The sequence below is a fragment of the Cebus imitator genome, unplaced genomic scaffold (assembly GCF_001604975.1).
Source record: "Cebus imitator isolate Cc_AM_T3 unplaced genomic scaffold, Cebus_imitator-1.0 Scaffold192, whole genome shotgun sequence".
In the NCBI taxonomy this organism is placed as follows: domain Eukaryota; kingdom Metazoa; phylum Chordata; class Mammalia; order Primates; family Cebidae; genus Cebus; species Cebus imitator.
The window spans coordinates 625,705-636,702 of NW_016107507.1; the positions used below are offsets into that span (position 1 = coordinate 625,705).

A 10,998-nucleotide genomic window follows, 5' to 3' on the forward strand; every position below is an offset into this window, starting at 1 on the left:
CACGTATTAATTTCACATATAGTAATTTATTTTTCCTTGGTTTCTCCTTATTAGTTACAAATACCAGGACCAGTCAAGACTGAACTACAGTGGTGAATGAAAAAGGCATGGTATCTTTGCAAATATTAAATCACATATCACTACAAAGCTTTAAAAAATTAGATTACTTCAATCCACTTTGAGATCATTCCACCATAAACTATAGTTTCTCAAAAACTTTTTAACAATCTTTATAAAAACTTTAGGTAAAGCCAGCAACACACTGGAAGGATAATGGTTTTACACTCTGCATTATAGCAACTCAAAACATTATGTTCCATAATTGTGCCTTTTTTTTTTTTTTAAAGAATCACCATTTGTATTACAGCATCTATTACAGAAGAAATGATAATCATAATCCAATCAAAATTTAGCAATCTTTCAATACTGAAAGGCATGTCAGTGATGAGAAACATACTTAATAAGCCTTGTAGTAATATGCATCAGGGTTTAATGATTCCATAATCCCACAAACTACTGTTGGTACACAGATATTAAATGTGATACAGCAAAACAGTAGCTGATACTTGAATTTTTACACTTCTATGTTTAGATCATACCGTGAAAACAACACACAAGCATCACTCACTGTTTAAAAAGTTAACTTTTTTTTTTTTTTATGAGACAAGATCTTGCTCTCTCACTCAGGCTGGAGAACACTGGTGCAATCACAGCTCACTGCAGCCTCTAACTTGTGGGCTCAAGTGATCCTCCCATCTCAGTTTCCCAAGTACCTGGGACAGCAGGCACATGCTACAATGCTAAACTTTTATTTTGTTTTAACTTTCTTTACTTCTCAATTTTTATTTTTTAGAATGAGAGGAGATCTGTTCTGTTCATCCAGGCTGGTCTCAAACTCCTGGCCTCAAGCAATACTGCCTGCCTTCACCTCCCAAGTAACTGGGCCTTCAGGAACCAGCCACCATATTCAGCTCAAAAGTTTAACTTCTTATATAACATATTCTAAGCATACTAAATCACAAGTTAGAGACATTTCCAATTATTTTCCTAAGCAAAACCTGTATTTGAGCAGTATATAACTGTAATGCTGTCAAAGCCTTATTTGTGAAGGATAGATTTCCTTGATTAATTTAAAAAATATGGAATAAGTATGACTATATAATAGAAAAATCAAAGACAGGAAAATTCAGAAAGAACATGTAATGCACATCTCTCAGATACTATTTTAGCATAACTGCTTTCAAAGCACAACCCAAAAGTAAGCAGACTCTTACTATCTGAAATGGATATAATCAAAGACTTCTGAACCTGTAAAGTACAAATACCACTACATACATCCACTCAGAAAAACTATTAGGTACCCAGTGAAAAGAAAACCACCAAGCCTCATTACAACACAGCACTGGGCAGTTCTATGTGCACTCACTAGCTATTCAAAATTTTGCCTGAAAAATTACGATGTGCTGCATTATGGACTTGGCAGCTGGTTAACAGTCAAAACCATGGACATTAAATGCTTGACTGTCGAGGTCCTGTAATAAATGTTTGAGGAAAGAATGAACAAATAAATAATTTTTTAAAATCTGCTAGGCATAGTATCAACACGGGATTTGTCATCTTAAAAGCATCGTTTCTCTAGAATATTTCCTAGAAAAAAGAAAATTTAACTTCACATAAAGACCTGTACAGTAATGTTCATAGCAGCTATATTCATAATCACCAAAAACTGGAAACACAAATGTCCTTCAATCAGTGAATCAATAAACAAACTACAGGACACTCATACAATGATATTCAATCAAACACAAAGTAACAAACTATTAGTACACCCCAAAACTTGAATAAATCACAAAGGTATTATTTTGAGTACAAGAAGACAGTCTCAAAAGGTTACATACTTTGTAATTCCATTTATATGTCATTCTCAAAAAGACAAAACCACAATGATTGAGAAAAGATCAGTGGTTGCCAGGATTAGTGGAAGCAGGTAGGCGTCATCATGAAGGGATAATGAGGGAATGTGGGGGAGTGATGGAATTGTTCTGTATCAAGACTGTAATGGTGCTTACATGAACCTATATATGTGTTAAAATTCACAGACAAGTATATGAAAAAAGGCCGATTTTACTATAATTAAAATAAATGGCATTTCAAAGAAATCAACTAATTGTACTTACTCATTCTGAGAGTGGTTACAATATTGTATGCAGCCAATTATTTAAAAAATTTAACACTACTTGCTAGTGGGGATAACAAGTCAACCAATCAAGTGACTTAAAAACTCTTTAAATCTCTACTAACTTTTTAATTAAAAAAAAAAAAAAAAACAAACTTACCAAGTTCATTGAGACTCTGAGCAGCTTTTGTTATCTCTCTACTTCCCCCTTGCAGTTGTCCTTGGAGTCTCTTACTGAGATTCAAGATACGAATAATTCTCCGAAGCAAATCACAGGCAACCTGTGTAAACAACATAATGTTAAATAAGTTGATCCATGAAAATTTATTACTATTATTAAATAGCAATGACAAGCATGGAGGGTTGAGACAGGTGCAACAAATCACCATGGCACGTTTACCTATGTAACAAACCTGCACATCCTGCACATGTATCCTGAAACTTAAAAAAAAAAAAAAAAAGCACAGTGGTTCACACTTTGCTTATATATGAATCTGCCCATTCCTTCCAGATGCTAAAGATTCACTCATGCTTTGTTTCCCACCAATGACAAACCTAAATAATCACAAGTCTTAAAAAGCATCAAATCTCCTAGAGAACACATACAGAAGTACTATATTTACATTTTACAATAAACTCCAATTTATCTCAAGTGGAGAGAACTTGGAACTGAGGCACTGTGAGAACCAAGGATTCTTTCAGTTCTAAACCAGTTTTATTCTCTAGACCATTGGTTCTCAGTCTTGACCACAAATTCAAGTGGGTAGATTCAAAACGTTCTAATGCCCAGGCCACAGCCCTGACCAATTAAATCAGCATCTCTAGGGATGGGAACCAAGCATAAATTATGTTTTTAAGATTCCTTGGTGGTGCCAATGTGCAGTCAAAATTGACAACCACTATATTAGGCTGCTTAGCTTCCTACTACTGCCTCCTGCTATTTCCAATTCCAGCTTCTCTTTTCTAGATTCCTGCCTGAGTAGTCTTAAAACTTCTCTTGCAGAGGGATCCAAGATGACCGAGTAGGAGCAGCTCTGGACTGCAGCTCCCAGGGAGAGCGCAGAGGGTGAGCAGTCGTTGCATTTCCAGACAGATTTTTATTGCCCACAGACCAGAAGATTCCCAGGCCGAGGAGCACCACGGGTCTCCAGCGTGGCTGTTTCAGCCGGCATGGCGGATCCACACAAAAAACTCACATGGGTCTGGGAGCCCTTTCAGCTGGCGACTGGGGCACCTGGAAGACAGAGTCGTCCATTCAACTGATAAAAAGGGGACTGAAACTGGGAGCCAGGCCAGGAGATTCCTGGAAGACAAAGTGCCACGAGTCTCCAGCATGGCTGTTTCAGCTGGTGCAGTGGGTCTGCGCACAAAATCTCGCACAAATCTGGGTGCCGTATCAACTGATGACTGGAAAGCCTGGGAGACAGAGTCACCTGTTCAACTAAAAAAAAAAAAAAAAAAAAAAAGGGGGTCTGAGGCAGGGAGCCAGGTTATCAGGCTCGGCCAGTCCCACCCCCAAAAAGAACAGCAATCTGAAACGCTGTGGATTGAGAGTTTCACAGCAAGCACAGCTGAACCCAGGATGGTCCAGCTCTGTGGGAGAGGGGCGTCTGCCACTGCCGAGGCGGGCCACCACTGCCGAGGCAGTTCTAACTATACCACTATAAACAGGACTGCAGGAAAGTTCACACGGCAGCTGGGCGGAGCCCACAGCAGCTCAGCAACAACTCTGCTGGCAGACAGTGAATAAGCTGCCTCCTCACTGGGCAGGGCATCGTTGAAAAAAGGCAGCAGCATGACAGAAACTTATAAAGTCCTACCTTCCCAGGACAGAGCACCTGGGAAAAAAAGGCAGTTATGAGTTCTGTAGCAGCAGACATTAATGTACCTGGCCCAGCAGGTCTGAATGGAAGAACAGAGCTCACAACTCAGCACTTGAGATCCTATAAAGGACAGAGTGTTTCCTCAAGCAGCTCCCCAACACCCATATATACAAAGAGTCATCTCAAAAAGGAGAACTCAGCTTGACATCTGGTGGGTATCCTTCTGGGACAAAGACAGCAGAAGAAGAAACTGGCAGCAACACTTCCTGTTCTACAGCCGCTGCAGGTGATCCCCTGGCAAGCAGGGTCTAGAGTGGACCTCCAGCAGAAGGGCCCAACTCTTAGAAGGAAAACAAAGAAATAATGTCATGATCAACAAATAGGACGTCCATTCAGAGACCCCATCTGAAAGTCGCCAACTACAAAGACCACAGATAAATAAATCCACAAAGATGGGAAGAAACCAGCACAAAAAGGAAAAAAATCACCCAAAAGCAGAACACCTCTCCTCCTACAAGGGATCACAACTCCTCACCAGCAAGGGAACAAGGTTAGATGGAGAATGAGTCTGATGAATTGACAAAAATAGGTTTCAGAAGGCAGGTAATAAGAAACTTCTCTGAGCTAAAAGAACATGTTCTAACCCAATGCAAACAAACTAAGAACTTTGAAGAACGGTTTGACAAAATGCTAACAAGAATAAACAGCTTAGAGAGGAATATAAATGAATTGATGGAGCTGAAAAACACAACACGAGAACTTCGCAAAGCATACACAAGTTTCAATGGCCTAACTGACCAAGCAGAAGAAAGGATATCAGAGGTCAAAGATCAACTCAATGAAACAAAACAAGAAGGCAAAGTTAGAGAAAAAAGAGTAAAAAGAAATGAACAAAGCTTCCAAGAAATATGGGATTATGTGAAAAGAGATAATCTACATTTGATAGGTGTACCTGAATGTGACGAAGACAATGAATCCAAGCTGGAAGGCACTCTTCAGGATACTATCCAGGAAAACTTCCCCAATCTAGCAAGGCAGGCCAATATTGAAGTCCAGGAAATACAGAGAACACCACAAAGATATTCCTCAAGTAGAGCAAGCCCAAGGCACATAATCGTCAGATTCACCAGGTTTGAAATGAGGAAAAAATGCAAAGGGCAGCCAGAGAGAAAGGTCAGGTTACCCACAAAGGGAAGCCCATCAGACTCAAAGCAGATCTCTCAGCAGAAACCCTGAAAGCCAGAAGAGAGTGGGGGCCAATATTCAACATCCTTGAAGAAAAGAACTTTCAACCTAGAATTTCATATCCAGCCAAATTAAGTTTCATAAGCGAAGAAGAAACAAAATCCTTTACAAACAAGCAATTACTCAGAGATTTCATCACCACCAGGCCTGCTTTACGAGAGCTCCTGAAAGCAGCACTAAACATATAAAGGAACAACCAGTACCAGCCACTCCAAAAACATACCAAATGCTAAAGAGCATTGACACAATGAAGAAACTACACCAACTAACAGGCAAAACAACCAGCTAGCATCAAAATGGCTGGTTCAAATTCACACATAACAATATTAACCCTAAATGTAAATGGGCTAAATGCCTCAATCAAAAGACACAGACGGGCAAACTGGATAAAAAGCCAAAACCCATGGGTGTGCTATATCCACGAAACCCATCTCACATGTAAGGATACACACAGGCTCAAAATAAAGGAATGGAGGAAGTTTACCAAGCAAACATTGAATGTTGACTGGATAAACAATGAAATGAAGGCAGAAATAAAGACGTTCTTCAAAACCAACAAGAATGAAGACACAACACACCAGAATCTCTGGGACACATTTAAAGCAGTATGTAGAGGAAAACATGTAGCAATAAATGTCCACATGAGAAACAAGGAAAGATCTAAAATCCACAACTTATCATCAAAATTGAAAGAACTAGAGGAGCAAGATCAAAAAAACTCAAAAGCTAGCAGAAGACAAGAAATAACTAAGATCAGAGCAGAACTAAAGGAGATAGAGACACAAAAAACCCTTCAAAAAAATCAATAAAACCAGGAGCTGGTTTTTTGAAAAGATCAACAAAAAAGAAAAGAGAGAATAATCAAATAGATGCAATAAAAAAAGATAAAGGGGACATCACCACCGATTCCACAGAAATACAAACTACCATCAGAGATTACTACAAACAACTCTATGCACATAAACCAGTCAACCTGGAAGAAATGGATAAATTCCTGGACAGTTGCATCCTCCCAAGCCTAAACCAGGAAGAAGTCAAAACCCTGAATAGGCCAATAACAAGGGCTGAAGTTGAGGCCGCAATTAATAGCCTACCAACCAAAAAAAGCCGAGGTCCAGATGGGTTCACAGCCAAATTCTACCAGACATACAAAGAGGAGCTGGTACCATTCCTTCTGAAACTATTCCAAACAATCCAAAAAGAGGGAATCCTTCCCAAATCATTTTATGAGACCAGCATCATTCTGATACCAAAACCCAGCAGAGACTCAACAAGAAAAGAAAACTTCAGGCCAATATCCATGATGAACATAGATGCAAAAATCTTCAATAAAATACTGGCAACCTGATTGCAACAGCACATCAAAAAGCTTATCCATCATGATCAAGTAGGCTTCATCTTGGGGATGCAAGGCTGGTTCAACATACGCAAGTCTATAAACGCAATCCACCACATAAACAGAACCAAAGACAAAAACCACGATTATCTCAACAGATGCAGAGAAGGCCTTTGACAAAATTCAACAGCCCTTTATACTAAAAACTCTCAATAAACTTGGTATCTCAAAATAACAAAAGCTATTTATGACAAACCCACAGCTAATATCATACTGAATGGACAAAAACTGGAAGCATTCCCTTTGAAATCTGGCACTAGACAAGGATGCCCTTTCTCACCACCCCTACTCAAGATAGTACTGGAATTTCTAGCCAGAGCAATCAGGCAAGAAAAAGAAATAAAGGGTATTCAATTAGGAAAGGAGGAAGTCAAATTATCTCTATTTGCAGAATGACATGACTATATTTAGAAGACCCCATTGTCTCAGGCCAAACTTTCCTGAAACTGATAAGCAACTTCAGCAGTCTCAGGATACAAAATCAATGTGCAGAAATCACAAGCATTCCTATACACCAATAACAGACTTAAAGAGAGCCACATCAAGAACGAACTGTCATTCACAATTGCTACAAAGAGAATAAAATACCTAGGAATACAACTAACGAAGAGTGTAAAGGACCTCTTCAAGGAGAACTACAAACTACTGCTCAATGAAATAAGAGAGGATACAAACAGATGGAGAAACATTCCATGCTCGTGGTTAGGAAGAATCAATACTATGAAAATGGCCATACTGCCCAAAGTAATTTACAGATTCAATGCTATCCCCCTCAAGCTACCAGTGACCTTCTTCACAGAACCAGAAAAAAACAGCTTAAACTTCATATGGAACCAAAAGAGAGCCCACACAGCCAAGTCAATTCTAAGCAAAAAGAACAAAGCTGCCGGCATCACACTACCTGACTTCAAACTGTACTACAAGGCTACAGTATCAAAACAGCATGGTACTGGTAACCAAAAGAGAGATATAGACCAATGGAACAGAACAGAGGCCTCGGAGGCAACGCCACACATCTACAACCATCTACTCTTTGACAAAACTGACATAAACAAGCAATGGGGAAAGGATTCCCTGTTTAATAAATAGTGTTGGGAAAACTGGCTAGCCATGTGCAGAAAGCAGAAACTGGACCCTTTCCTGACACTTTACACTAAAATTAACTCCAGATGGATTAAAAACTTAAACATAAGACTTAACACCATAAAAACTAGAATAACATCTAGGCAAAACCATTCAGGACATAGGAATAGGCAAGGACTTCACGACTAAACACCCAAAGCACTGGCAACAAAAGCCAAAATAAACAAATGGGACCTAATTAAACTCCAGAGATTCTGCACAGCAAACAAAACAATCATTATAGTGAATCAGCAACCTACAGAATGGAAAAAAAATTTTTGCAATCTACCCATCTGACAAAGGGCTAATATCCAGAATCTATAAAGAACTAAAACAGATTTACAAGAAAAAAACAAACCCATTCAAAAGTGGGCGAAGGACATGAACCGACACTTTACAAAAGAAGACATACATTAGGCCAAGAAACATATGAAAAAATGCTCATCATCACTGGTCATTAAAGAAATGCAAATCAAAACTACATTGAGATACTATCTCATGCCAGTTACAATGGCGATCATTAAAAAATCTGGAGACAATAGGTGCTGGAGAAGATATGGAGAAATAGGAACACTTTTTTTTTTTTTTTTTTTTGAGATGGAGTTTCACTCATGTTACCCAGGCTGGAGTGCAATGGTGCAATCTCGGCTCACCACAACCTCCGCCTCCTGGGTTCAGGCAATTCTCCTGCCTCAGCCTCCTGAGTAGCTGGGATTACAGGCATGCACCACCATGCCCAGCTAATTTTTTTGTATTTTTAGTAGAGACGGGGTTTCGCCACGTTGACCAGGATGGTCTCGATCTCTTGACCTCGTGATCCACCCGCCTCGGCCTCTTAAAGGGCTGGGATTACAGGCTTGAGCCACCGCGCCTGGCCTGGAACACTTTTACACTGTTGGTGGGAGTGTAATTAGTTCAACCATTGTGGAAGACAGTGCAGCGATTCCTCAAGGACCTAGAAATAGAAATTCCATTTGACCCAGCAATCCCATTACTGTATCCAAAGGATTATAAATCATTCTATTATAAGGACACACGCACACGAATGTTCATTGTGGCACTGTTTACAATAGCAAAGACTTGGAACCAACACAAATGCTCATTGATGATAGACTGGACAGGGAAAATGTGGCACATATATACCATGGAATACTATGTCACCATAAAAAATGATGAGTTTGTGTTCTTTGTAGGGACATTGATGAATCTGGAAACCATCATTCTCAGCAAACTGACACAAGAACAGAAAATCAAACACCACATGTTCTCACTCATAGGTGGGCGTTGAACAATGAGAACACATGGATACAGGGATGGGAGCATCACACACTGGGGTCTGTTGGGGGGAACTATGGGAGGGACAGTGAGGGGTGGGAAATTGGGGAGGGATAACATGGGGCGAAATACCAGATATAGGTGATGGGGAGGAAGGCAGCAAACCACATTGCCATGTATGTACGTATGCCACAATCTCTCAAATTCTTCACATGTACCCCAAAACCTAAAATGCAATAAAATATATATTTAAAAAAAAAATTCTTCTCAATTTCATTATTTTTCTAATTTTTTTCTTTTTCTTTTTTTTTGGGGGGGGGCTGGGTAACAGGGTCTCGCTCTGTTGCCCAGACTAGAGTGCAATGGCATGATCACAGCTCACTGCAAACTCAACCTTCTGGACTCAAGCGATCCTTCTACCTCAGCCTCCCAAGTAGCTGGGACTATAGGCACATGCCACCATGCCTGGCTAATTGCATTTTTTGTGGAGATGAGGTTTTGCCATGTTGCCCAGGCTGCTCTCAAACTACTGGGTTCAGGTGATCCTCTGGCTTCAGACTCCCAAAGTGCTAGGATTACAGGTGTGAGCCACCATGCCTGGTGGTTTTTAATCACTAATCAATTATAAAAGAGAAAGTACACAATAAAACCAAACTATTTCACATACTTCCTACTCCCTTTTGTTTCTCAGATCTAATACTGGGTCTTTACCTATCAAAATGCTGAGATAAGGAATAAAGGTTCATGTATTTTAGGACACTTTGTTACAGAAGCTGGGTTCACAGCAGTTGCATGGGGGAAGAGTGTGGTAGATGGTAACGAACTGAATAACATGTAGTGATCTTCAGCCTCAGTAGTGATTACAAAGGACAGACATTCCATCCTGCTGTATCACAACCATTTTCAAATGGCCCCAAGGCTAGCTGAGAAGCAAGGACACCTTCCTGCTTAAGGAGAAAAATCCTACATGGTAGCAATAAGAATTAAAAGCTCTGAGAAGCCAGGGTCCCTGAGTCTCCAGGTACAACCATTCTTTTATGGGTGAAATAAATACATGCACCAGAGCCACACACAGCCACACCTGTGCACTCACAATGCACTATATTTGAGTATGGTGTATGCATATACACAATGCACTATATGTATGCATATACCATACTCAAATATAAACATACATACACACATTTACAAACATATGCAAGTCAAAGGCAACCAAGTATTAAAATATTTACCTGACTGCTTTTCAGAGAAACTAGTCTGAAATACTTTAATAATTTTTTTTAATGCCAAACGAAAATTTTTCCCTAGAAACTGAAGATCAGGGCATCTTCATCTTTTAACTAAGTGTTATTCATTTTCTGAATACATAATACAAGTACATGATTCAAAATTCAAGGAGAGAGATCCAAGATGGCTGATCACTAGCAGCTCGGGATTGCAGCTCTCACTGAAACAGCAGAGAACGAGAGGACGCCACACTTTCAGATCAATTTTTGTTGCTCACGCACCAGGAGATTACCAGCGGAGGAGCCCCACATGTCGCCAGCGCGACTCTTGAGGCCGGTGAGGCGGTTTTGCCACTGCCTTGGAGCGGCGGTTCTTGGTGCAGAGTTAGAAAAGCACCATCAATCTTAAAGCCGCTGTTTTGGCCGGCGCAGTGGGTTACTCAGATTCTAGCGCCAGGAATCAACAAGTTGGACGTCCATTCAGAAACCCAACTATAAAGACGGTAATTATAAAGACCACAGATGGATAAATTTATAACGAAGGGAAGAAACCAGCCCAAAAAGGCTGAGAATACCCAAAATCAGAATGCCTCTCCCTCTACAGGGGATCACAGTTCCTCATCAGCAACAGAACAAGGCCTGATGGAGAAAGACTGTGTTCCATTAGCAGAAGCTGACTTCAAAAAGTGGATGATAAGAAACTTCTGGGAATTAAAAGAACTTGTTCTAACCCAA

The 10,998-nt window shown here is 40.0% G+C and overlaps 1 protein-coding gene across 3 annotated transcripts in view; it reads right to left on the bottom strand.

Annotated features, from left to right (window-relative positions):
- Positions 1-10,998, bottom strand: part of COG5 (component of oligomeric golgi complex 5) — a 368,077-nt gene that overhangs the window by 311,643 nt on the left and 45,436 nt on the right. For all 3 annotated transcript variants that reach the window (XM_017546917.2, XM_037745106.1, XM_017546916.2), the window contains exon 6: positions 2,337-2,457. In XM_017546917.2, the coding sequence (XP_017402406.1) occupies positions 2,337-2,457 (121 nt within the window). The remainder of the gene's footprint in view (positions 1-2,336; positions 2,458-10,998) is intronic.